Source organism: Vidua chalybeata, chromosome 18 (genome assembly GCF_026979565.1).
Source record: "Vidua chalybeata isolate OUT-0048 chromosome 18, bVidCha1 merged haplotype, whole genome shotgun sequence".
In the NCBI taxonomy this organism is placed as follows: Eukaryota; Metazoa; Chordata; class Aves; order Passeriformes; family Viduidae; genus Vidua; species Vidua chalybeata.
Genome location: NC_071547.1, coordinates 14,263,670 through 14,291,655, shown reverse-complemented (window position 1 = coordinate 14,291,655; position 27,986 = coordinate 14,263,670). Strand labels below are relative to the sequence as shown.

General features: G+C 45.7%; 1 protein-coding gene across 8 annotated transcripts in view; it reads right to left on the bottom strand.

Moving 5' to 3' along the window:
• Positions 1–851: 851 nt before the first annotated feature.
• Positions 852–27,986, bottom strand: part of MORC2 (MORC family CW-type zinc finger 2) — a 52,220-nt gene continuing 25,085 nt past the window's right edge. For 5 of the 8 annotated variants that reach the window (XM_053959841.1, XM_053959845.1, XM_053959847.1 and 2 more), the window contains 17 exons: positions 26,914–26,993; positions 20,977–21,059; positions 20,014–20,099; positions 16,949–17,089; positions 16,365–16,519; positions 16,109–16,237; positions 14,765–14,870; positions 7,454–7,586; positions 7,038–7,112; positions 6,551–6,925; positions 5,921–6,061; positions 5,773–5,827; positions 4,857–4,998; positions 4,340–4,531; positions 4,152–4,245; positions 2,614–2,802; positions 852–1,764 (listed from right to left, as the gene is read on the bottom strand). In XM_053959841.1, coding sequence (XP_053815816.1) covers positions 1,696–1,764; positions 2,614–2,802; positions 4,152–4,245; positions 4,340–4,531; positions 4,857–4,998; positions 5,773–5,827; positions 5,921–6,061; positions 6,551–6,925; positions 7,038–7,112; positions 7,454–7,586; positions 14,765–14,870; positions 16,109–16,237; positions 16,365–16,519; positions 16,949–17,089; positions 20,014–20,099; positions 20,977–21,059; positions 26,914–26,993 — 2,245 coding nt within the window. In that variant the 3' untranslated portion in view covers positions 852–1,695. Of the gene's footprint in view, positions 1,765–2,613; positions 2,803–3,972; positions 4,063–4,128; positions 4,246–4,339; positions 4,532–4,856; positions 4,999–5,772; positions 5,828–5,920; positions 6,062–6,550; positions 6,926–7,037; positions 7,113–7,453; positions 7,587–14,764; positions 14,871–16,108; positions 16,238–16,364; positions 16,520–16,948; positions 17,090–20,013; positions 20,100–20,976; positions 21,060–26,913; positions 26,994–27,986 lie in introns of those variants that run through there. The other 3 variants (XM_053959843.1, XM_053959842.1, XM_053959844.1) reach the window with 3 other exon arrangements.

The following is a 27,986-nucleotide window of genomic DNA, read 5'->3' as shown; positions in this document are numbered from 1 at the left end:
ACAAAATCTCCTTCTTTAGAATGTCTGCTGTCTTTTGGGAAGGACAAAGACTTCTTTCACCATAATAAAAAATGCATCTTCTCCAGATTATTTTCATCAGAAACTGCAGTGTATCATCACAACTAAAAAACCTCCAGTATGTGTGAGGAAATGGAGACTGGTGGAGCCTTTTCCTTTGCTTAAGGAACGCTGCCCCTCTGTGCAGGGAGGTGTATGAGGATAGGGGAATACTCCTTACCTTTATTTATTGTGGAATGTCAGGCCCAGATTCTGGATGGAAGCAGTCAGTCTCACTGTGTGCTGTGCCAAGCGCCTGGAATTCAGGTAATAAGCAAAAGCCTTTCCCCTCTTCTGTGGTGTGTAGAAACTTGGGAGTTCTTCAGGACTATAAACAATTGGTGCCAAAGACTTTTGGTGCAACAGATATTTAATTCGGAAGAGTTTGCTGCAAAACATCTATTACACATCCAGGTGTCAACCCCAAGGGTCCATTCCACCTGACCTCCCTGAGGGTACCTCTTGCTTTACACGGTATTTACAACCATCTGGCTTGCAGGGGACTCCAGTTTCTGAACATGTGTCCACAGACACTTTGTCCTCAATCAGGCCTGAGAAGCTGCTGGCCAGCTGACATACTCTGACTGAGTCCCCTTGGCCACAAGTGGCTTACCAGGAGCTGGCTGCAGCTGAAGGATAAGGGACAGATGTCTTCCTTGCTGCAGGCACAGGGCCAGATGCCAATCAGCGGTGTAGGGCTCCAAAGGCTCCAAATAGCCTCTCTCTAATAATTAGAAGTCTCTAATAATAAAATTACCTGGTAGAGCAAATTGAACAAAGCAACACTGAGGGAGTGACAATAGAACAGGGGTCACTTTATTGCCAGGTGGACGAAGAGTTCTTCTGATGCTCTAATTATGTCTCAAAGAAACAGCAGCAGAACTGAGTGATAAAGTGACTGCAAGCAGAGAACTCGAATGCCAGCATTATTCCTCTGATGTTCACAGCCCACTGTGAGCAGTCCAGAAGTTGATCCTCTTCTAGAAGGACCCTCAGCCTCTTAGCTATTACCATGGAGACAGTTTTACCCACTTGCAGCAACCTCCTGTTCAGGAAGCTCACTGCAGGTGCCAGTGCCAAATTTCCGAGTTCCACCAAGGTTCCATCCCCTCTACTCACACTCATACAAGGACATCTTCTATAGCTCCAATTCATGGCTTGGCTTTCTCTACCTCAAGTTCAGTATCTTCCACAAAAAAATCCTGACCCCCTCTGCCACAACTCAAGGCTTATTTTTTTAATTGCTGCCAGGTTCTTGCTGGAGAACCAGTAAGCTAAGCAGGGTGGTCCGAGCTCCCAGGTTTAGCATATGAATATACTTGAGTTGCAAAAGGGGTACTCACACTTCTACATCACTAAAAACACCCATTGTATCAGGCACAGTTCCCATTTCTTTTAAAAATAAATATTTATAAACAAAAAGAAGAGTTTTGGAGAACTACAAAGTTATAAATTTTCCTGCCAACAGCACAAATGCTTCTCATGTACAGTCAAAGGAACAAGTTGTACACCAACATGAACACTGTCTAAAAAAACTCTCTCCTCATCAGCTGCCCCAGTCCACCTGCACAGAGATCCACATCTCCCTTTGCAGCAGCCAGCTCTTCTGCACTTCTCCAGGACTTGTACTGGAGCTCCTCAGTCTCCTTTCATGATCAAGTCCTCAATATATGCATCCAGTTCATCATCTGTATTAATATCAATGTCCTGAAACCAAAGCAACAAGGAATACCAGTGAGAAGTGAATATTGAGGAACAGCGCAAGAAAAGAGGAGCCAGAGCAGCTGAGCACCTTCTGTTACATCTGGCCTACTCAACCTCTATGCCCCAACCTCCAGCACCCTCCAATTGCTAACAGCTGCAGTGACAGCACCCCTGGCTTTCCCTGTCAGCATCTGAAAGACAACACAGGAAGCCCATCAGAGCACCTTATGCTCAAACAATTCACTCAAGTGATGGATTTACTGTGCTGATTTTGGTCGAGGCAGGTTTGGTTGGGGTTCTTTTAGATTTAACACATTTTCCTAACAGGGAGAAACTGCTTCCAAATGCTTTCAGTAGCCTTTCCAGGTTGATCCTGATTTTATTAAAGTAGTCTTTTAGTTTAGTTTATTTAAATGCTTTAATTATATATTTTATATATTTTAATTTCATAGTATAACTAATATATCAATTTCACCACAATACTTTTTTATATTGTTTGTTTAAAGATTTGCATTTCTGTATGTGGAGTTCAGAATCTGCCCAAGAATGTGGCAAAAATTCCCTGATGAACACTGCCTATGCTTGGGGAAATTCTCAAGCAGCCTCACAGCAGAGAACAAACAGAACCTGTGCATTACATACACACCGTGAGAAATCATTTTGTGAGAATTAACCCACATCAGACTCCCAGGACCTGGATCCCAAGAGTGGGCAGTGACACCTTAAGCTGTTCCTAACTGAGGAAGCTGGAGCTCAGTGAGATGCTTGACTGAAACACTTGTAATGCCTGGAGGGGATGAGCCAGGTGGCTACTCTGAGACAGCTCATGGTTTGCTGCTACTCCTCACCCACCTCCTGCACTTTCTGCAGAAGGGCCATGATATTAGTCCTCAACTTCTGCAGTTTCTCCTCTGTTTCCCTCAGCTTCCTTTCTAAGTTCCGGAGGTTTTCCTCACAGGCTTTGGCCCGGGCATCGGCACGTGTCTGATATGAATTGCACAGGTTCTGCAGACCCACCTCATACTGCTTAAAATATTCTTTCTGTAGTAGACAAAACACAACAGATGTCACATTAAGAGAAAGCGTCAAGCATCACAAAAACATGAGCACTCACAGACTGTAGAAGATCCAAACTCCTGACCCCCATGATCAAATCTTCCCTGCAGTGTGCCCCTGCACACACTGCCCACACTTGTATTTACATCTGATTTGCCAACACCAGCCAGCACAGAATTCACACAGCTTTTCACATTCTTCCAATACCAGAACTGCCCCCAAAGCTGCTTGAATTTAGATTAAGGGTGCAGTGTACTTTAAAAAGCATGAACCCACAGGTATGCTGCAGGCCTGACATCCCCTGTAAACTGTGAGTATCCTTGCTAGAGATCACCCAGACAACACAGCCTCTCACTGCAAGGTAGGGACAGCTACACTCACCAAAAACCCGAGACACAACCAAGGTGTCCTATGGAAGAAGCAGGAATGGTAACTCCAGCAAATGCCAGCAGATGCCTGAGTTAACAGAAGGGGAGGAGGCAAGAGAGAGACCGCCAATACACACACTGCGAGTCTGGGAGTGCAAAACAGAACTGGCTTTGGTCATGTGGTCATCTGCAGGTGGCTTTTTACATGTGCCTCTTTGGAAAGGTCTCTCTTGGTGGTATGTTGGAGAAGGAAAAAGTAAGAGAGGCCAGTTCCCTTGCCCTGCATTCCAGCCAGCACTGGTCCTCCCAGTACCAGGCTGCTGGTGGAAGCTCAGTCCCACCTGTCCTGTGCTCAAATAAACAGAGGTCAAAAGTCTTAAGGTGTACAGCTGACTTACTGGCAGTCAACCTGCTCTCCTGGGGAAGTGGGAAGGGGCTGGCTTCCATGTCCTCTCACACTAAAGTAAATGGCCTATAAATGGCCTGTATGGGCCATTTATCTAAGAGTTGGACTCAATGATCCTTGTGGCTTCCTTTCAACTCAGAATATTCTGTAAATCTGGGGACAATTATTTGTTATTTATAATTTTTAAGATTGTCTCTAGGTAAGTTATAAGGCTGGGAGCAAAACAAACAGATATGTCTACCTCCTTCTCCTACAAACCTGTAACCTGGTCTCTCTTTTTTAGAAGTTTAACAACAATGGTTAAGAATTTAAGATAGTAGCAGCCAACAGCATTCCCACACACATGCATGGTAATTAGAAAAATCCTCAGACAACTCTTACAAGAATCAAGGCATCTCTCAGAGCTCTCATTCTCTTCCTCAGCTATGTTAGTCTGCCAAGGATCCAATGTATCTTTTCAAGAGTGCACTCCTGCATTAGCAAGACGCACATTTGCCGTAAGAATGGAATATTTGTGGGGAAAACACTTAAACTTACTTTTCTAGAAGTACTGAACTCACCAAGGGAAATGCCAACAACCCTTCTGAGTTCATGGAACTCAGCTCATTCTTGGAGATTGGAAAACTTGGAGGCAAGAAGTATCGCAAACAATTCCTGTGCAGGAAAACAAAATACAAAGCCAGAGTTGAGAGTTTAACGGACTGAAGCAACCAGACTGAAGAGCTCACAGGATCTGCGGTGAACCCACCGAAGGATCTGGACTAGCAAGTCAACTGTTTCTTGGCTGCTGCTGGGACCAGTGGTGTCAGGCTCGATTCTGACGCAATCCGAGGTAGAAGGTTCAGCCATGACCAGCTCCTCTTCCTGCTGTGTGTCTGGAGCCTGGTATTCAGGAGAGGGAGGCTTCATAAGCCTTACATCCTCACTGCCCTTCTCTACCCTGAGAAAAAGTATTAAGGGAATGTCAGGAATCTTTTTTTTACATTGGACATACCTGAAACACGGTTAATAGTTTCATCAGAACCTGTACCCAAGTGTCACACAGACCTCTAGACACACATCAGCTGCCTCCAGGGCAGGCCTCAGAGTGACAGACTGATGGAATCTGTCATGCCCATTCCTTATGAAGCCATGGACAGTCCTGATCTCACATGTTTCCTGACATGATAGCAGCATATTTGTCTTCAGCATCTATGGCAATAAAACAGGCCCTTCCTCCCAAAAAAACCCCAGGCCTCCAAAATCCAGTAGCTCGAGATAGTTACCAGCGATCCCTTGGTGTGGTGTCTGTAGGGACATAATCAAACTTCACCTTCCACCGGATTACATGCCTGACCCTTTCCACAGCCGTGACACGGCCTGTGAACCATTCCTTGTTCACACGCACTTCCACATGCAGCCCCTTATCTGTGAGGGGGAAGCAAAGGTGTTTGTAAACATTCAGCTGCTGAAAAGCACATTCTACAGGAGCTCTAGAGATTCAGGCACCTCAGCAGGGAGCACACCTGAACCTGTGACAGTGCCCTCAAACAGTACAGACACTATCAAAACACAATGGGCACACAGGTCAGCTCCTGCTGAGAAACATGAAGATGCATGGAAATGAGCTGGCAATTCCAGACAGAAGGTTTCTCTTGTACTCCAAGCTGTTTGACATTGGCTTTACAGTCTTATGATGGGCTCTAGGACAATTTGCCACATGTTCCTAGTGGGCCACTTTCCAGACAGCTCTCTGGAAGCATGCTGAAAAGATGCCCTGCTCTGGCAGATTGTGCACTACCACCCCAGCTATCACCTTTCCTGAGGTCTCCCAGTCCTTCTTCTTTCACAGGAGTGCAGCAGATCTGGATACAGTCCTGAGCATTTTCCAGCTGGCATGCCTGCATGATCCACTCAGGATGGGTAAACATGCCATCAGCTACACCCTGCAGCCCAGCCCCATCCCTGACAACATGATACAACCATTGATCACAAACCTTTCCACGCCACAGTTGCCACTGGTCTAATCAAACGGTTCTCAGCCAAAATGTTTCATGCAAGTTAGAGTAATCTTGGGGTTTGTAATTCAAATTTACACTATTTTTTATTTAAAAATCTCATTCATGAAATCACACGTTTAGCTGGTACAACAGTTCTTTTCTATGTCAGATACTGGTGGCAGCCCAAGGACCCGTTTCTCACCTTTCTGTGCTTTTTTCAGTTCCAACAACTCTTCCTCTCCAGCACTGTCTGTGAGCTGGGAGCAGAGAGAGCTCACATTAGTTGCCTCCCATCAAGATGATAAACACCTGACAAATACCTTCTGCTGGGGAAACCAGCACACTCTTACCTCCACCACCACCTCACTGGAATCCTTCTCTTCTTTCACTGCCAAAAATTTTCCTCGTTTTGTCCTCTCCTTTTTGGGCTCACCCTCCTCCTCAGACCCATCCTCTGGAATGTTCAAGGCCCTCTTTCGAGTGTTGGAGGCCTGAAGGAAGCAAAAAAGCTCTAGCTATTGATTCCAGCCTGCTTCCAAACAAAACCTTCTTGCAGCCAAGTTAAAAAAAAAAACAAACAAAAAAAAAAAAAAAAACCAAAAACAAAACAAAACAAAACAAAAAAAAACCAAAAAAACAAAAAAAAAACCAAAAAAAAACCAACAAACCCCCACCCAACACCCAGTATTTAATTTGGTAGTTATTGAGCTTTTCTGGAAGGTTTTAGAGGTACTACATCATCATGCAAACACTCACCCCACCACTCTACACACTTTTTTTCCCCTGGGGAAACAATCTGGTCTAACAGGAAAGAGATGAGACCAGTCTTCTCTTGGGTGTAAATGGCACCCTAACCAAAGAGTAAAGTAGAATTTCTCTTGTCCTGAGCAGTGCCCACAGTGCACATATCACAAGACAGAACAGACAGGCTTACAGGACAGTGGGTGAGGAGTTGAGGGTTTCATCCCATTGACTCTTACCTGTAAACATCTGCCAGAGGCAGATTTCCTTACTGTTGGCACCTTGGCTACTTTTGGATTGGGTGTCTCACGTGAGCTTTTGGGGCTCTGCAGGCCAGAGGGTGACTTCATGCTTGTACCTGGTTTAGCAAGAGTTTTTAAAGTGCTGTTAGACTTCCCAGCTGTCACAGTGTGATGGTGTGTCCTGGAAGTGCTGGCCTCCTCCTCAAAAAGCATGCTGGCTAGCTTGGGGGAGCTGGTATTTGGACGATCTGAAGAGCTCTTTTTCAGCTGAGTGCAGGATTTGTGAGGAGGTGAAGATCCTGGTGGCCTGCTGGGAGCATTCTTGATTACACTAGGCAAAGGAGGAGATCGTGGGCGCTGAGTTCGGGTGTGCTGAAACAAAGGAGTGTAGAGAGAGAGGAAGGGTAGAAGAGTGGGGAACTGCTGTTCAGAACAGCTAAGGAAGCACAAAAGAGTAAAAAGCCTACAGCAGAATCCCATTTACCTCCCTTGAAGGCCGTGTGGTCACTTCCAGAGGCAGTTTCTTTAAGTCAGCCTGAGATAGAATTGGAGTGGTTTTCTACCAAAAAACAAAACAAAACAAAACAAAAACAAACAAAAAAAATTCAGAAAGTTAATGTTTACAAGCTACCAGGGGCTGCCTGAACCCATCCCAGCAGTTTTCCAGGCTAAAACCAACAATTAAATGGTGTGTTTTGTGTCCTTCAAGAGACATCCCTTCAGCTGTCCATTTCCATTTTCCCAACAGAAAATTAAATGCAAGCTGAGATAGTCCATTTCTGTTATTAGAACAGCCCCAGTCCCATGAAGGAGCATAGGGGGTTTCAGACTCAGCAGCAGCCCTTTGCACAAGGAAATCCATCACACCTGCTCTGCTTAGCTGGAGACCTCCAGACTCACCTGCAGAGCTTCCAGCTTTTTCTGCTGCTGGCGTATTTTCTCTGTCAGTTGTTTCTGCTTTTCCTCATTTGATTTCAAGTCTTTTTTTAGAGTTCCCAGTGGTAACTTCTGCTTCTGCTCTGCAGCCTCACATCTAGCATGGAGGGAATGCAAGACAACCTCAGGAAGGACAGCAGACCCTGTATAATCTCATGCAGGATTATCCCAACATCCCATTCCAAATGCAGCAGGAAAGCCACTTGCCTTTCTGCAGTAGCCACAATCTCAAAAGCAGTGGTTTTCATCTTGGAAAACAGATATGAATTAAGGATCAAAAGCATAGTTGCTAATAAAAAGGCATTTATGCTGGGAATCACCAATTCAGGGCCCAGGAACTGTGACAGTTGTGACAGCTTCTGTACTGTATCTGTACTCCAGACTTTTTCAGCAATTTTCCTTCCTATCAGCTTATTTCTTCATATCAGTTCTTCTTTCTACAGACTTCTTTCCCTTCACAGTACCAGAAACCCATGACTAAGACGTTATCACAAGCCTTCCAGTCTCAGATGCCTTCTGCCTTGCCATTCAAGGCCAGACAGTGTCCTTTGCAATATCCTGTAGCTATTTGCCTTGTCCTTTGCTTTCCTGTAGCTGTTCAGCCTATGGCCTATAACAGTGGTGAGCATCCTACTCTCCCAGGTCCTCTCAGGTGCAGAATCCTGTAAGAGTCCTTCAGAGAGAAGGAAAACAGAGATAGGAAGTACTCTCTCAAATGGACTGGCATCCCTTTTGAAGTGCTGGATGAGCAGCTGGCCCTCAGGAGCATTGCCAGAGGAGAAGAGGGGACTTAGCCCAGGCTCATCTCCTATCACCACACAGAGTCATGGAAAGACAGACAACAATCAGCACTGCTGAGGTAAAGTCATGGAAGAATGATTTGAGCCAGGAAAGCAGCAGATAGCCCTTTTACAACACAAGAGATCCAGCAGATCTCACTCTGCACTGGAACTAAGCTGGTAACCTGCAGATGTGAGTCTTACTAGTAAAGGGCGAACCCTGCTCTCACTAAAGAACACTCAAAGCCCCAAGAAGCTGGGGACAGGACAGGACCAGAGGTAAAGAACGTGCTCTACTCTGCAGCCGGGAACAATGGTTTGTCCTGGAGCCTTTGGCAGAAAGTGCCTGGGGAGACTCGGGGTCGACCACTGGGATTCTGGAGCCGGAGCTACAAAGGCTCTGAAGCAAACTACACTCCCACAGAGAAGGAAATCTTGGCTGCCTATGAAGGAGTTCAAGCTGCCTCAGAAGTAATTGGCACCGAAACGCAGCTGCTCTGGCACCCCGGCTACCAGTGCTGGGGTGGATGTTTAAAGGAAAGGTTCCTTCCACACATCATGCCACAGACACCATATGGAGTAAATGGATTGCCCTCATCACTCAGCGCGCCCGTATTGGAAATCCGAATCGCCCTGGGATTCTGGAAATTACAACAAACTGGCCTGAGGGGGAGACTTTTGGATTGTCTTCTGAAGAAGAGGAGCAAGTGGCACATGCCGAGGAGGCCCCACCATATAATGAGCTACTGGAAACTGAAAGACAATATGCCCTTTTTACGGATGGTTCCTGCCGAATCATAGGCACTAGTCGGAAATGGAAAGCTGCAGTGCAGAGCCCCACACGACAAGTGGCACAAGCTACTGAAGGACAAGGTGGATCGAGTCAGCTTGCAGAGCTTAAAGCTGTCCAGCTGGCTTTGGATATTGCTGAGCGAGAGAAGTGGCCGAGGCTCTATCTCTACACCGACTCATGGATGGTAGCTAGTGCTCTGTAGGGATGGCTGAGTCGCTGGAAAAAGGCCAACTGGCAGCGCAGAGGGAAACCTATCTGGGCCGCCGAGATCTGGCAGGACATTGCCACCCGAGTAGAGAAGCTGACCGTGAAGATCCGACACGTGGATGCACACATACCCAAGAGTCGGGCTACTGAAGAGCATCACAACAACGAACAGGTAGACCGAGCTGCCAAGGTGAAAATATCACAAGTAGACCTAGATTGGCAGTATAAGGGAGAATTATTCCTAGCTCGTTGGGCCCATGATGCTTCTGGTCATCAGGGGAGAAACGCAACATACCGATGGGCCCGTGACCGAGGGGTGGACCTTACTATGGACAACATCTCACATGTCATACACGACTGCGAGACCTGCGCTGCAATCAAACAGGCCAAGTGGATGAAGCCTCTGTGGTACGGTGGGCGATGGCTGAAATACAGGTATGGGGAACCGCCTGGCAAATTGACTATATCATGCTTCCCCAAACCCGCCAAGGCAAGCGCTATGTACTGACCATGGTGGAAGCAACCACAGGATGGTTGGAAACCTACCCTGTGCCTCATGCCACTGCCCGGAACACCATCTTAGGCCTAGAAAAGCAGGTCTTGTGGAGACATGGCACCCCTGAGAGAATTGAGTCGGACAATGGGACCCATTTCAAGAACAGCCTTATCAACACCTGGGCCAGAGAACATGGCATTGAGTGGATATATCATATCCCCTATCATGCACCAGCTGCCGGGAAAGTTGAACGATGCAATGGACTGCTTAAGACCACCCTGAAGGCACTCGGTGGGGGAAACTTCAGGAATTGGGAATTGAACTTAGCAAAAGCTACCTGGATGGTCAACACCCGAGGGTCCATCAATCGAGCTGGTCCTGCCCAATCTGAACCCTTGCACACAGTGGATGGAGATAAAGTCCCTGTGGTACATATGAAAGGTATTTTAGGAAAGACTGTTTGGATTAATCCCACCCCAGGCAAAGACAAACCCATCCATGGGATTGTTTTTGCTCAAGGACCCGGTTATACTTGGTGGGTAATGCAGAAGGATGGGAAAACCCGTTGTGTACCACAAGGAAACTTAGTTTTAAGTGAGGACTATGTGTAAGGTTTCATCATGATGCAGATGGAAATAGGAAAAGGGGTGGATAATGTCCAAGACTGAGCACCAAGATGTTTCCTATTACCATCCGAGTAGCAGTTGCATCTGGACAGTTTTTCTTATCTCCTGTTAATGGGCCCATCAATGTCTTGCCACATGACTCAGAGATAACACTCTCCAGGAGCCAGTTCTGTTTAACAGGTGATTAAGAACACACCTTGTGACTCAAAATAACATCAGCCCATTGTGAGATGCTCCACCCAGGGGGAGAAGCTAGGCATTCCCACCTGGATAAATCCAGGCATTTCTAGACAGAAAAGCAGCCTTTCCACAGGTTTCCGAGAAGACACAGCAACCACATCTGCCACTCCAAGAGGACTGCAGCCACTCCAATTTGGACTGCTACCAGCACACTGGCCAAAGCGGGTGTCAGGTTGTATTCTGACTTTGCCAGTGGTCTTCCTTTTGTATCATTGCGTGTATTTTTTGTCTTTTTTTTTTTTTTTTCCCTTTTCCCAATAAATTGTATTTCTGACTTGTATTTCTGACTTGGAGTCTCTCACTGATTTTGCTTTCAAACCAGAACACCATGCCACGAGCAGCCACTGAAGTGTAGGTGGACAAATCAGAAGGGTGGGGAACAGCTCAGTGCCAATAGTAGACACTGTGCAGAGGCAGCCAAATCTATCATATGATCTCTGATGCCAGAGAGTCTCAACACCTGACATTGCTCTGACATTGCTTCATTTCCAATTTGGCTGGATGAGACCCTGCACAAAGCCTCACAGTACACAAGCTTGAGGATGCCACCCATGTGCTTCTCAAATCCTGTCATCCTTCAGACACTACAGATACCTGTAATGGTCAGGACACAGATATGAAGGTGTCCAAACTCTGCACAAGGACCCACCAGTGCAGCACTTGGAATCTGTCCCAGCCAAAAGCCAAAGGAGTGCTGGAGAAACTTCTGCTTCATATAAAGGACACAACTGCACTCGCTGCTGGAAAGCACGTGTAAGCCTACTTAATCAAAAGATGTCCTGGAGTTATTTCTTTTCCCAGAGTAAGACTCCTGAGATCCCTTTTGAAGCTAAAATGACCAGAAGTTTGGCTCACCAGTGCCAAGTGCCCCACCTGCCCTTTCCCAGCTTCCTGCATGGGGGATGTAGGATGGCACAGCATGCAGTGCGGAGGTACTCAGACTCTAAACAACACCTCAGCATGTTCTCACATGAAAAGCAGCCACCCACCCCCAATTTTCAAGGTATTGCAAATAAAAAAATCTAAATTCTTTCATCAGGAAATCAAGTTGCTGCTAGGTGATACAATGAAGACCCCATCTGCAGACAGAAGTGCAGGAATATAATGGCAGGTGATGGGACCTGAATAATATCCTTCCATGGCTACCCTCAGGCCATCCCAGGAACTGCCATCCCAGAATCTACCAGCCCATCTAGGATACATTTCCACAAGCCCAGAGGCCCAAAGGCAGCTAGGGGGATGTGAACTGGGCTTTTTGGAATTGTGGAATGCAAATCTGTTCAGAGGAATAGAAACCCCTTTTGGGGTCCTGCCAAGACTGTCCTACAGCCACCTCAACCCCGGTGTCTGGTCAGTGGGGGCAGCCCTCTGAAACATCTTTTGGACCAACATGAGGAAACAAAAGCAAGTAAAGGAAAGGACTGAGATTATTTGGGAAGAATAAATATGGGAAAGATAGACTATAACAAGGGCCAGTTGTACATAAACCTTTGGCTGGTCAGTACACCTCTGTGCACTAACCTCCACGTCTCCCCCTTTCCTAGGCAAGCACTCTGTTCCACATGCGCACCTGTGTACTGGGGTACAAGTGACAGCAGCTGGAGTGGGACCACCGGTCCCAGTGACCCATGTGTGGCATTCACATTCTCTGGACAGAGAGACATAATTCTGTCTCTCAGGAGAAGCACAGAGAGAAGAGAAAACAATCTTTATCTCTGCTCCTTTGTTTTCCCCATGTGGAATGTGGTATGGAGATTGTTTACCTGAAGTGATTGCTTGGTTGGATTCTGGTGAAGGTTGTTTGGGTTCAATGACCAATTGGATCCAGCTGTGGCTCAGACTCTCAGCAGAGAAGTCACAAGTTTTGGTAGTTAGGTAAGAAGTAAGTATGTAGAATAGTATAGTATCTCTTTAGATAGTATATTAATGTAATATAATATAGTTTTAATAAAGCTATCCTTCAGCCTTGTGATCTGGAACCAGACATCATTATTTCTTCCCTTTCCAGGGTCACTGCATTTTTACAATACCCATGTGCCTGAGTGCCACCAGCTGCTGTGACTACAAGCAAGTGAATGAACATGAGCCACAGGAACGTCAGGCCAAAGGAGCCAACCAGGAGGCTACCTGGGAGCAGGGGAGGGGATGTCTAAGGGTGACCCGCAGGAGCTGATTACTGGACACACCACTGAGTCCTGCCGAGCTGATGGAGATGGGTATAGGGGTGTAGGCGGAACTGTGGGTGTCTCTAGGCAGAAAGAACCTGGGGAAGAGCAAGGATCCCGATCCAATCAAGACAGAGAGATCCCCAGTGTGAGACACTGGGAGGTCTGGAGTGTGTGTGTGCTATGTGTAACCACAGAAGGATGTCTGTACACCTCCCCCCTGGGACTGCAGGTCTCAGGGCCCATCTATCCCAGTGGAAGTAACCAGAGGCACAGGATCTGGAGGCCAGGTATGGACATGAGTATTTCCACTAGTGGTCCTTCATCCTGACGAGCCAAGAGGGAAAAGGATGAAGCTGCTGCTGTGGTCTGTGGGTGTGCTGCACATGCCTACCTGTGCTATCTGTGTAGGGCTGGATGTGTGTACATACATAACTTGTCTGTGTTTGTGTGTGTCTACAAGCAACATCTTCCAAACCTCGCTACTCCTTCCACCTGAAGGGCTGGGAATGTGCCAGCCCCTTAGGTTCCAGGCTCAGCCCTGCCCCAGAATTTTGTCCAGGAACATCCTCAGCACTGCCACACTCCTCAGAGCTCTACAGCAGGAACTCTACATACACATGGAGCAAACATGGAAGTCAGCACAGGTATTCTTCCACAGGGATGTACCAAAAGGAAGAAGCCAGAAAGTCAATACTTCAAAATAGCATCAATATCCTGTACAATTTTCGGCCACAGATGTTAAATGTTTTATTCCAATCAAAAGTTACTGCCTGGATTCATCCCCTTTGTCTTTAAGCCCTGAGCCAAGGGATCTGAATTACAGAGGAGCAGCTTCCCTTCCTTACACAATACAGACAAGAACAGAGAAGCAGTCTAGAGCAATCATTTTCCTCACTCAAATAAATGACTAGATTCTATCTACATTTTGTAACTGTAACACACATCGCTCTAAAGTGAACCATTGTGCTGCTTCCTCAAGCATGCAAAACGTCCCTCCTGGGCTCATCCCAACCAAGTGGAATTGCTGCAATTTGGTGTCTGATGGGTGGGAGCAGTAGGAGCAATAAAGACAACTGCAAAGCTCCCCTGAACTCACCTAACTCCCAGACTGCACCATGACAGTTTTCCAATTGCCATCTATCCTGCCCATGGCAAAATTAATATCATCTAAACCTAATTAGTATTTCCAGTGCCAGTGCAAAAAAACAACCAATGATTCAAATTTCACCACAGGTTGATAGGCTAGAGGCAGCTCTGGGGTCTACCTGGTTCCACCCTGCTCAGGCAGGGCCAGCCAGCACCAGGAGCCCAGGACCACGTCCTGGAATATCTCCAAGGATGGAGACAGCAAAATCTCCCTGAGAAACCTGGACCAGGATTTGGTCACCCTCACAGGGAAAAAAGTATTTCTGATGTGCAGAGGGACCCTTCAGCATTCCAGTTTGTGCCCCTGGTGTCTGGTCCTGCCACTGGGCACCACTGGGAAGAGCCAGGCTCTGACCTCTTTGCCACTTGCCTTTATATGTTTGTATACACTGATGAGAATGCCCTGAGGCTGATCAGCTCTAGGATGGACAGCACACACCAGTGCTGGGGCTGTCCTCCCCAAGGACAGGACTTTGCGTTTTCCTGGCTGAATGTCAGGATAGGTTTCTGCTGGCCCATTTCTCCAACCTGCAGGTCCCTCTGGAGGGATCTGTGACTGCCTGGTTTGTCAGCTGCTCCTCCCAGTTTGGTGTCACCTGTCACTTACTGAGGATGTCCTCTGCAATCTGCACATTGCAAACACCCACCCAGTATTCAGCTCCCTATACAATTGCCCTTGCTGCCTTTTCACAGATTGTGAGCATAACTTAAAGGTACAGAATCCCTCCAACTGTTTTCAAAGAACAGATGACCAGAAAACAGCTCCAAATGTGCAGATAAAGCATCTTGCAGAAAAGTCTTAATATTAACTGATTCTTACCTGTCTTGTTCAGGATCAGGGTTCATGGAGCACACCCAGCTGTCAGGGTAGTTTTTCTCCACCGAGCTCAGCTGGAATGGGAGAGTCCGCCACTTCAGACAGACATCTGTCAGACAGACACTTTGCAAGTCAGAAATACACAGCCTGAGACACATCATTTTTTCCCATAGCCTGTTTTTTTTCCATAGGCCATTTAAGCACCACACCAAAGTGTATCCAACAACAGTAAGACTAGTGGCCAAAAAAAAAGTGAGACAGTAACAGAATACATTGAGTCAATTATTTCTTCGTGCTCACAAAACGCTTGAATGAAACCCTCAAAGACAACCCTGACAAGAATGCAATGAAGCCTGCCTTCGACCAATACCAGAGGACCTCACACTCCTGCTGCAACTATGACATATACAAACTGAATTGAACAGCCAGTCCAGACATCACAGCTCAGCCCAGCAGTCAGGCTGTCTCTTAATGATACCAAAGTAACACAAATCACAGACGTATCCCCTTAAAAAAAAATCTATTAAATTTTTGATGAACCAGGAACACAAATTTGTCTTCCAGAGTATTGCTAGCCTACCAGGAAACCAATAGCTTCATAAAATCAAGTTCTGCCAAGAAAATCCAAACGTCCTTAGATCAGGCTCTGGAAGGATATCAACAAGGGAAGACAAGGAGGAGAGCAAAGCCCCTCCTCCTTCAGAAGAACCTTGAAAAGACTGAGACAACCATCAAGGCAGAAGAGCCTAACAAATAATTTCACAAGAGAGGCCTTACATTCCTTCCTACAACCACATCCTCAAGTCCCAGGGAGAAAATAAGGGAGTTTGGTGTCCCTCTACCAGGTGACAAAGTGATGGTGTGCAGCTTCCTATTACTCTAACAAGAGCTTAGCCAGAGCTGTTTAGAGGTGCACAGAAGAGAACTTGCATTAAATTCCAAGGTAATTGTAAAAGGTTCCCTCTGTGCTGACATAGAGCAGGCCAGTGCATCAGGGTACAAATTACTTGGCCACTTCCCATTGCCTGTGAGGATGTTTCAGATCTTATTCTGGTGCTGGGATGGGCGCCTTTGGTGAGTTCCAGTTTGTATGACATTTCTAAGCCTGCTCTCAACACAGTTACTGTCAGGGCACCTGAAGATCAGTTAGTGAACTGTGCTGGAAAGGAGCCTTATACCAGGATGTCACAGAATACCACTGAGTGCAAAGGCAAACTGCAGAGGAGACAGGCCCTAGGAAAGGATAATTATAGTGCATCCCAAATCTCCTATGCATTTAACTGTCCCCATCTGCAGCCAGGAGTGTCCCTCCCCTTCCCCAGAGAGAAGCAGTCGCATTAGACGCACCGCACTGAATTGTGGTGGGGATCTCCATGGCTCTCCTACGCTTGTAGCGCAGTTCACTAGACGGAGGCTGGTTCCAGTTTGCTGATAAATAACCAAATTCATCCCAGAACTTGATGATACCTCTCTGGGCTGGAAAACAAACCACATCCTGCTCAATATGGAGCCATTATCACAAAATCACCATCTGCACTCTTGGCTGTCCTCCAGCCACCCAAATTTCTCCTTCCAGACCCTGGTAATTATGAAGCTTCATTACCTATTGCAACATCTTTCCAATACTGAGCCAAATGCTCTCCCATGGCCTTCAGCAAATGTCGATACTCCTTGGCATCAGCAAAGTCTTGTTTATTATGGGTTGGCTCCAGAACCAAATAGGGCACATCCACCACACCTACCACTCCTCCACATGCCCTGGAAGAGGGATACAGAGTGACACAGAGGGACACAGATTAAACTGACAAGCTGGAAACCTGAACTGTCATGCAAAATGTAAGATGGGCTCAGATATTTGTACTTGCTGTCAAGACCTATTTTGCCTGTCTCTAGAATGAGGCACTAGTACTACCAGCACTCATCAGCACCAAATGCCAAGCACCTCATACTGCTGCAGGGATGACTAAAATTTGTGTAAAGAACTCTCTATCAAGAAACCAGGGCAATAGTAGGCACTACTAAATATAATTTATTTGTCAGAATGCAAACTGAAGGCTGACAAAATGAGCAGGCCTCAGGCTCATGAAGAATGGTTAATGCAAAACATGGTTATTGTACAGCCTAAGTCAGACACAGAAATATGCCAAGCTTAAGCAAAAAGATTGCAGAAAAATCTGCAGGACTCACATGCCACCTTCCAGCTGTGGGCCCACCTTCTCATACATCTTGATCAGCCGACTGCAGTTATAAATGAACATGCCATCCAGGTCGCGCTGCTCAATGTTCACCCCAAAGATAAAATTCAGCTCCTTGGGTTCCTTCAGCGCCCTGTAGGGGACAAAACAGAGCCTCTAGGGATGCTGAAAATAAAGCATACTATTTTCTGGTGTTAGAGAGAGGGTATGGAAATCTGACACCCTTGAGCATTAAATTAATCCAGTAAACTGCTACTTCTGAAAAATACAAAACATTTACTGAAAGAGCATTACAACCGAATCTGAACAAAATACAAAACCTTTGCAATACAGATACTAATTTAGGCTGGACAGATAATTTTTCATTTGAATATGTTTTCTCCTTCAGAACAGATTCTGGTTTTTACTTCAGATGTTTTTATTCAGTGAATTAGTTTTATGAGAGCGCTGTTGCATCCAGCCTGGTCCTTTCCCATGCTATTTTGGTTTGTATTTTCCAGCTACATATCCCTTTCTAGATAAAGCATGGAAATTCAGATTTCAATACAAAACTACAGTCTTGATATTCTGATTCTAGAAAGTTTTCTTAATTCCAAATTTCACAAAGCTGCTCCTTAAGTTCAAAAGCTGAAGGATACAATATGCAGCCCAAGCAGAGCTATTTTTTCTGGAATGTCAGGATATCAATTTGCATGATTTCTCTATCTATGCAGCAGATGACTCCAACAAAAGTTGGCCTCGAGTACGTTTGTGAACCCATAGGGATTTCTCAATCTGAATATTTGGTTACCAGGAATTCTATATCCATTAAGGCCAAAAGCCTTCAGATTTTGATCTCTCTGTGCTATAAATCAAACAAAATCCCTGTGTCTCACAAACAAGTCCTGCTCTTCAACATACTAAATTAATCAGGTTCCACAGCTTTCCTGATACCCATGCTGAAGATTTTTCGTAAGAAGGATCCTTAGTCTCAGGATGAAGGTATCCTCAAATGTGAGGTCCAAACCAGTAACTACTGCAAAGCAGAGCCTATACCATGGTTCTACCCACCCCTCTCAATTTTGACCTGCTTTATATTGCCCACCTGCCCCCATCAAGTCCTTTGCAGTTATGTACTTTATCTTAATGAGGAATTTGACTTCTGCTTAAATGGTTAGCTGAAGATAGTGGAATTCTTTAAAATGTTCTGTTGACTGTCTACTAATATCAAATATTAGGAAGACCTGAGCCATGCATGCATGAACTCTACACAATGATCACCTGCAAATATGAGATCTGAATCTATCTCAATAGTGAAACTTTGCAAAATAAATCCCAAAATAAATAAAATTTATATTCATTTTTTGTTTAAGGCCATCTTCCCCTCACACAAATGCAATGGTACCCTGTGACACAACTTCATTTAAAACAGGTGACTGTAGTACATTATTGGGAAAACACCTGAAATAGCAGTTTTTAGTAATTTTAAATCTAAACCTTTGCCAAGAGGGGTTTTGAACACTGCCAACTGCTGAGCTGAAATGTGACCCTTTGGTCTCAGCTCACTGAGGTAGAAAACCATGATTCAAGAGCATGAGCAAGTGTGGCAAAACACCCATCTCAGGGACTAATTTTCTTTTTCTGACTTCTGGAAAAGAATGTAGAGCCTTATACTTCAAGTAATAGCATGTACTCACCTACAAAACAAAGAGGACATCTCATTTTTATCAGAGAGGACAAGAAGTAAAATTATCATCCAAACCACAGAAAATGAAGTGGTGGGTCAAAAGCCAGGGATTTAATTACTAGAAATGTAGTACCTGTCCTATTGTCTGGAATCAGATCCAACCTGATCTTACACAGCCTTTGGAAACCAGAAAGCACTTCTTTCATTGATGCACCCAGCATCAGGGAAACAGCAGAAAACTGTCCTAGGACATCCTCTGTAATTCAAGAATTTTCCAACAGACAACAGGGATTGGTTAGTACAGAAGCTATCCTATTATACACATCTTTCAGGATTTTTTTTTGGTTTTCTGAATGAAGTACAATGCTGCGGAACAGCATGATCCTCTGAACTGCTGCTGATCACTAGTGATGAATGCAGGGACACACAGAAAGCCATGTACCTGCCCAGAACATTTTTTTGCTGGTCAGCTTAGTAACAGGAAGAAGTATTTTGCCCATGGGCAGGAAGGCCAGAAGACTATTCACAAAATTTTTCGTTGCACGCTAATGTCACCAAACCCAAGAATTAAAGAACAAAGGTGTAGATGGAAAAGTATGTGGAAGCTGAAGGAAAGAGGTTCTCTCACAAGCTTCTGTATCATTCAGATCCTAGCTTTAGCACTTTTAAATTAAAGCTGTATTTATTTATTTCTTTTTAGCATCTTAAGATGCATTAGATCTACCTCTGGCAACAAGTCTGGGATAGCTCTGACCTAGGCAGCCATGTAGATGGGCATGCACACACATAGATGGGAATGGAGATGTTCTGTATCTAAATCTCCAACTTCCTCAAACTCAGTATTTGTTTTAAGAGCATTTTTTTCTGGTTTTCACTCCATTTGAGAAATGCAAAACAAATGTATATGAAGAGTGAAATATTCCTGTGAGTACATCAAAAACCAAAGTTAATTGCCACCAGAACTAAGCTAGAAGAATGCCTTGGGATTTCACAGCACTGACTACACCAAAACTCAGCCTGTTTTTAGAAAGCATCCCTAAAATTCCTAAAAGCTGTTTCATTGTAATTTGCAAACATTTGTTCATCAGACTGAATCTTATCTGCAGGTGAAAAAGCAAGACTGAAAAAAAACTTATGTGAAAACCAGGTAAGCATTTAGAGAAAAAAAGCCCAATCCAGAGACCCTCATGTCTTCCAGCAGGTAAGAGGAGAATACCAGAGGTAACCATAATAGCGCCCCAGCTGCTCAGTTTAAAAGCCCAAGCATATGAGACGCCCATGGATATTTAAGCTTTGAGGCGAACCAAAAATACACGCAAAAGAGGAGAGCTATATGAGCACCTGGAGCAAACAGCCTAGGTACTCCAGAGTTTGGAAGCCCCTGCACTCACCGCTGCTTTGCATCTTGAATTCTTTTCTTGACGTCAGCCTCCCGCCGCATGGTGATAGCTGAGTTCTGGACCTGACGCAGTGTCACCTGCAAACAGGCATTGCATAGTCAAGCTGGGAAATTAATAAAATTCACTCAATTTATGATTTTCTGCTCTTTCAGGAAGAGCTGAGAAATGTTTTAAATGTAAAGAAGTCACAACTGGTAGACAGTGACAATCAGTGTGACTCCACATGTAGGGCAAACTTATGCTAGGTTGTTTAAGCATCTACACAGTTGCTTGGAGGAAAATGTCTACATGTAAAAAAAGGATTAAGGAAATTGAAAACAGTGGCAATGGAGCACAAGGAAACATCCAGGACACCTGGATACTATTGTTTCCATGACATACCAATAGGAAGCTCAGTGATTTTAAACTGGTTTTACTTGCTGACTTTCCTGGTGTCCCTGCCAGCCCTCCTCCCAACTCCTGGCACCAGGGCTCAGCCTTGCCCCTCTCAAAGCCAAAGTCCCACTGGAAGGAAGCAAAGAGGCTCTCTCCAAAAGCCCCTGCCCAAATGCTGCAGAGACAGCTGCACAGGCAGCAGGGAACAGCCAAAAAGCCTGTAGCTCTAGTTCTGTTCCCCGGGCCACTTCCACAGAGGCTGTCAGCAAACAGCACCTGGAGTCTGGAGGTCACCTTCCCACGCAGGATATAGTGGGGGTGTAGGCAGGGGAATGCCAGCACACTTCTCACTTGGGCTGCACACCATGTGAAGATGGTGAAACGCATCCAGTGGTGATGAAGCCGTGGAGATGCCTAAATGTTGCTGGAAGTTCACTGCCGACTGGAGCCACCACCTGCTTAACCATCACACGGCATGCTGCCACGGGGTGCTGCCCAGTCAGCATCCCTCCACCGCCAGTGTTATGAATATCCCTTGGTGCCCAAAACACGACATGCTGCCAAAAGCACTAGGCTCACCCTGGACTCCCGCGTGAGATCCCCTCCGAGGCGTAGCTCAAGGGCACGGGCTTTGCTCTCTGCCTCACGAGCCTTCTCTTCCGCTGAAACATACAGGGACAAGGATGCTGTCAGCCATTTGGTACAGACAGACATTGTCAGGCATTCACCCAAAGACAGCAATTCCAGAGAGCCTTTGCTGCACTGATGTGTAAAAGGGTACAAAGGGAACACAAAAATGTACAAAAATCAAGCTTTACCTGAGAGGGTGGTCCGACTGACATGGCATCTTAAACATGCTCAGAGGTCACAGTCAAAAGTGGCACAATAGCAGGGATATACTATGCAAAAGCACATTTGAAGGAAGAATCTGTGAAGAAGTCAGCAAGGAACTGGAAAGTCTAAGGATGCCTGTGGCCCTGCCTGCTCTGCTTGGTAATGTGATTCAGAGAAAGGTTCTCACAAAACCAGGATTAAGTTCAGGCTTGAAAATGAGTTCCAGAGAGGTAATTTTCTTGCAAAGACTAAGGGAAAGGACTACTATCAGAGACGCTATTATCTCTGATAATTGCTAAATTTTGCCTGGAAAAAAGACAAATCTACACATTACATGGGACCCAGCATTTGGAAAACCTACCCTGCATGTGATCCTCCTATGCAAGAAACTTACAACGTAAAAGGAACTCCCCTTTTTGCCTCTCTCCTAAACAAACAGGAATGTTGACGAGAGGCACATACCACCTTAAGATTCATTCAATAAACCTCATTTTCTGCAAGGAGAACAGACTGAGAACAGTCTTGAATAAGAAGGAATTGGGGGTGCTGGTGGATGAGAGCTGGACCTGTCCCAGCTGTTTGCACTGGCCCTCAGAAACTTCCCGTGCCCTGGGCTGATCCCACAGCATGCGCAGCAGGGGAGAGGGAGATTCTGCCCCTGTGCCCTGTCCAGGTGAGACCCCATTTGCATAGCTGCCTCTAGCCCTGGGGCCCAGCACAGGAAGGCTGTGGAGCTGCTGGAGAGCATCTAGAGGAGGCCATGGAGATGCTCCAAGGGTTAGAGCACCTCTGCTCTGGAGACAGGATAGGAGAGCTGGGGTGCTTAGCCTGGAGAAGGCTTCAGATGAGCTTTAAGATCCCTTCCAATACAAGTTATCCTGTGATTCTGTAATTTGGCAATACAATGGGTGCATGCTGAGGGATGGCGTAGCTCACGCCAAGGCAAACAATGCCTGCACCCCCACAGATGGGGGTGCAGCAGCCTGGTTAACAGCACACCCAGAAGCCATCTCCCTTCCTGCTCTCCTCACAGGGAGATAAACTGTGGCTGTGAGACACTCCAAACAAGGAAACACACCAGTGGAGGAGCGACCTTGCCTACGATTCACATAGGATGAGGTAAGCAAGAAGATGACAAGCTAGGGATTACCGATATCTCTCCAAAAAGCAGCACTTGGTTGCCAGACAGAAGGAAACTGGAGTCTATAGCCAGTCAGTTCACTTAGATGACTACAACACAAATCCCTTTTCCTTTCTACACATTGTCCCATTGGAGTTTCGTTCACCTCATTCCTAGAGCAGCATGGTCTGGGGTTCACAGCTACTTACCAAGGACTGTGTTGTGTGACTAGCCATCATCAAGAGACAGTCTGGCTAAATCAAGCCAACAAAAGGCTGGAGGCTGCTTAATATATTTGGTCCACTTCAATCAGAGCTTGTAGGGAAGTTGCTGGTGGGCTAAACGTATCTGTGGCTAGTGGAGAGAACAGTGGTAACCCAGAAGGGCAGGTAACCCAGGTCAAACCTGCTCCACTAATGCAGTGACAACTGAGCCAGCTGACAGGGACTGATACAGTTACAGGGGTGAGGTCCCAAGGCGTAAAGATGCATGTCCTATGCAGGACAGTGAGCACACAGCAGATGGAACCCATATACACATCCTCCCAGGTGACAACAGGCATGGTGTACCCATGGCACTGCCAAGCACATCACTGGACACACCAAAATAATCTGAAATAATACCTAGAGCAGCACAGAGCTGTTAGCTTCCAGTCCTTGATATCTGCATGTCTCCTCACCTCTTCCATTTGTTTGCCTACCCAACTTTGGAAGGGGATTTCCAGAAGCGAGGCAATGGCAATGCCAAGGTGCCTCAGTGCAGTTCTTCTGAACTCAGTCTCAGTTCAGAAGAACACAGAAAGCAAGTGATGGTCTTTCACATCCACCTTGCCCAGGAATGGTACTTTTCTCCTAAGTCCACTCACTCACTTAGGAATCTGGATACTACAGCTTATTGCATGAGGAAGGAAGTTCGTTCCTGGGGAATGAAAAGTGTTTTTTCCTCATCTTAAATATATGTATGTCTTCACTCCTGAGCTATATTTCTTTTTAGATATGCCAAAGCCATGCCACCAACTGCCACCATGTCACTGCTGCTCACACATCTTCTCCATCCAGCTATTTTTTGGTTATCCTGTTTTGATTCCACAAGCTCATAAGCTATATCCAGATACTCAGCAATCTCTCAGTGTGACTGATTCCAAAACATTCCTTGTAGGCAGGTATCTCTGGCATTCTGGAACTGCTGTTTGCTCAGCTGAGACCCACCATTTGTCACAATGTACTCCTGGGTTTAAAAGAGCAAACTGCAAATCATTCCTGGGTGATGATCCCTCTGGAGTACTGGAGACCATGAGAAATTAATAATTTCTACCAGCAGGAGAACAAAAAGGCTTGGTGCTACAGATTAAATGTATTTTCCTACAAGTAAAGCAATGAGACGTAGACCCCTGAGGATAATGCCCCGAGCATATTTTAGTCCTGGAGGCTCCATGTGTGCTCCAATCTTGCAGTAACAGTCTGAGGTCAGCTGGGAGTTTTCACCACAGTGTCCTAAGCCCTTTGCTCAACACCCTCTTTCCCCCAGTGCTGAGGATTTTTTGCAGGACAATGGACACATTCAGCAGATGCACAATCCAGCCTTCTGGTAACAAAGTAACCAGTTCAAGAAACGGGGTCAGTGAATCCTTGACAACAGGAAAAAGAAGAGTCAGAGGAGTCGGCAAAAGTTGCCAGCAAAGTTCAAGAAAGTAAAAAAGAGAACCTGGGGTGGGCCAGACGACCAAAGCAGGACAAGTGAAGAATCGGGTGATCCAATCAGCATTTAATTTTAGACGCATAAACAGCTAGGATTAACCAATCATGTATTAGCTAGAGACACGTGAACAGCAGAACTTATTATAAATATAGGCTTCTGTACAATAAAATTGGCTTCACTTGATCATATTGATCATGGCATGATGTCCCATTTGTGATCCTCTGCACCATACCCCAGAGGCACCAGGCCCATTCAGTGACCCCATCTGCGGGGACTGCTGGACTCCAGGACGGTTTGGATGGGTGGTAACGAAGGATCTCTGAAGTCCGGTCTTTAGAGCATATGGTTTATTGTAAAGGATGAAGGGCCCTGCTTGGAGTTGCTAGCCGCAACTCGTGGTAGGCCCAGGGAGAGTGGGGGGGGAGAGAGAGAGAGAGAGAGAGGGTGCCAGGTGGGCATCCCAGCAGGAGGGTCCAAGAGAGAGCGTCCGGTCCCTCGGCCACACCTTATCAGGGGGCTTCAAGGTGGGCTGGGACAGGACTTGGGCCAATGGGGTTACAGACATCGGATACTTCAGGGGAGGGTTACAGGTATGGGATGAACCATACATTGGGGGGTGAGACAGGACATTCCATTTGACCTTAGGATCTATCAGAAGGGGGGATTGCTTTCAGCTTGGCTATATTATTGTTTTCGAGATGCTCAGTGATTAAGGTTTGGTATTTCAAACCTTGTTTTCATCTCGATATCTGTATTCTCTGATTCTTTTGCCAGGCCATCATATTTATAGGGCCTTGCTATTTCATCTTCCCCAACAGCATGATGTCCCATTTGTGATCCTCTGCACCATACCCCAGAGGCACCAGGCCCATTCAGTGACCCCTGCACTCCCTGAAGCACTGGGTTGGCTTGGTGATTCCTGCACACCAAAAGCACTGGGCCAGTTTATAGAATCACAGAATCAATTAGGTTGGAAAAAACCTCTGAGATCATGGAGTCCAACCTGTGACCAACACCACCATGTCAACTGGACCACAGCACTAAGTGCCACATTCAGTCCTTCCTTAAATACCTCCAGGGACGGTGACTCCACCACCTTTCTGGGCAATCCATTCCAATATCTAATGATCCCTTCTGTGAAGAAATTAATCCTAATGTCCAACTTAAGCCTCTCCTGGTGTACTTTCAGACTATGTCTTCTCATCCTGTGACTATCTGCCTGGGAGCAGAGACCCACCCCCACCTGGCTACAGCCTCTTTCAGGTAGTTTTACCTGAGCCTCCTTCTCTCTAAGCTAAACCACCCCAGCTCTCCTCATAGGACATGCACTCCAGACCCTTCACCAGCTCCATTGCCCATCTCTGGACTCACTCTTAACACCTCAACATCCTTCTTGAAATGAGGGGCCCAGAACTGGACACAGTACTTGAGGTGTGGCCTCAACAGTGATGAGTACCAGGCGGAGGGGAAGAATCACTTCCCTGGTCCTACAGGCCACACTATTTCTAGCAGAGGCCAGGATGTCATTGGCCTCCTTGGCCCCCTGGGCACACACATCCAGTTTCAGTGATCCCTGCACACCCAAAAACATCAGGCTGGTTTGGTGATGGAAATGTGTGACATTTTAGTGTCAATGGGATCTGTTCTCAGCACTGGGACAACAATGGACACCATTTTTCAGTGCCATGTACTAAACTTCACTTTTAAGTGCCATGAAAGCCTCATAGACTGCTTCAGGGAAGAAGCTTCTCTAAATTCTGCTCTTTGCATCTTCTTGAAAAGCAATGGGAGTGTGTGCTTAAGACCTGCCCTGGCTATAGGACTCAATGAAAAAATAAATTCACCTATGAGGATTGAGGCACACAATAAAATCTGCTTAAGCTTCATCTTACCAAGTCTATTTTGCCAGGCTGTACTTCCTAAAGGAGGAACAGGGAACATGGCAATTCACACCATTTCACTCTGCTGCTTTTCTTTAGGGCAGGGTCACAGTCACACTGCCCTCTGTGATGCTGTACAGGCTGAATGTGGCACCGTGACTTGTGTATATGACCTGCAGCCACACACAGACATGCCTAAAGCAGCTCTGACACAGGGACAGAGGACACGTGCCTCCAAGTGATTTATGTAGTTGATTTATATGAAACCTACCAGAAGATACAGGTCACATATAAATCACTTAAAACTTCCAAGATTCTTCCTTCACTACAGTATTTTTGCATCAAGGGTTAGGGAGGGACATTGCTTTTTGTGTTACACTTCTGGAGACTTAAGGCAGTTATAATACAACTTAATGCCGTATTTATATGCTTGTGTGATTTCTCTATGCTGAATATCCAATTATGACAAACTGAGTTTTCCCTGAGGATTACCTGACTTAACAGGAAAGGAAGATTAGATGGGCAAAAGGTATGCCTGGAAGGGTTAAAACCAAGCAAACCAGGGCTCCCTTGTACACCCAGACCAATCCCTTTACATTAAGTGACAGAATAAAAATCTACTTTTTTAACTGCCTTAATAGGAAAGGTGAAGAACGAAAACACAACCAAAAGTTCATAATATCTTAAAGGTGAGAGAAGAACTGCAGGATGACAGGGCTCAGCCAGGCTTCTGCTGGGAGTGGGGGCAAACTGCTGGGACTCCAAGGGTTATCCTGTACATCCGCTACTCAGATGAAATGGTCTCTGGGAACAATGTACATTCCTTCCATTGCATGAATGTAAGTCAGTGTCATGTGTAGTTGCTGCAATAATTCGGTTCCTGAGCAATTCCAGTGATCCCAGAGGCAGGCAACCCCAGGTCACACCAATCAAGGGTTTAGTCCTCCCCTTAGCAACAGATGAATGCACACCCTGACAACTCACCTATCCTTGCCATGTGCTCTGCTTTCTTCACCTCTTGCTCTGCACGGGTCTTGAAACGGTTTGAAGTGTATTTGTACATCCTGTGATGATCAAAATTTATTAATCAGCAAACTCAGCAGTAAGGTCAAACCAAAATTTCATCACTGCATGAGAAAACAAGGTCCCCACATGCTACTCTACTCCTCCCAATAGATTCAATAAATAGAGGAGGTTTACATATCATGAAGTGGACATTTTTGGATGAAGCTAAGCAAAATCTTTTTAAGTCAGAGATGTTTTAATAGTAGCTCCAACCACAATATCCAGCGGGGGTGAAATATATCCATATTCTTGTAGCAAATATCAAGACTTAGAGAAATAATTTCTTCAGAAGTAAAAAGGAAGAGTGAATATATATGGAAAGCTTCTCAAAACCTTCCCACCACAGCTAAATAACCTTTCCTGTGAACAGCTGTCCACATATGCAGTCTGATCAGTCCATCTCACACAGGGCTATCTCAAAGCAAAACAACAATTTGATCAGAACTTCAAGTTTCAGGACACTTCTGTGTGTTTTGTATCTGACTCATAACCTTGTACATTGTGCTAGAGATGGAGCAGCTTATTTCACCTTCCTAACCTGCCATGCTAACATGCCAAATACAGACCCAAATTCACTGACTGCTGCAGAGCGAGAGACTGGTGTTCGTGAGGCAGAAACTCATGAATGTGCATCACCTCCAAGCACGTCACAAGGAAAGATGACACCTAGGACAAGCAGAGCCTGCAGGAACTCAGATCACCTTAAGACACAAGGTTTTGGATATACCAAGAGGAAAATCCCATCCCAAATGGATGGGATTAACTTTTCCAGTATTTAGCTAAAGCAAAAGCCACTAAAAATGCTGTTTTTACATAGAGGTAAAAACACATGGGGATGTAACATTTGACTGACCAACTGATTGGAATCATGCTTAGATCCTAATGAGAGATAAAATTCCCCCCAAATGGCAGATAAACTGTCAGGATTTGTGAGAAACAACCTTGTACTTATGAAAAGTTTTGTTTAGGTTTGTTTCTGTGGGTGAGCACAC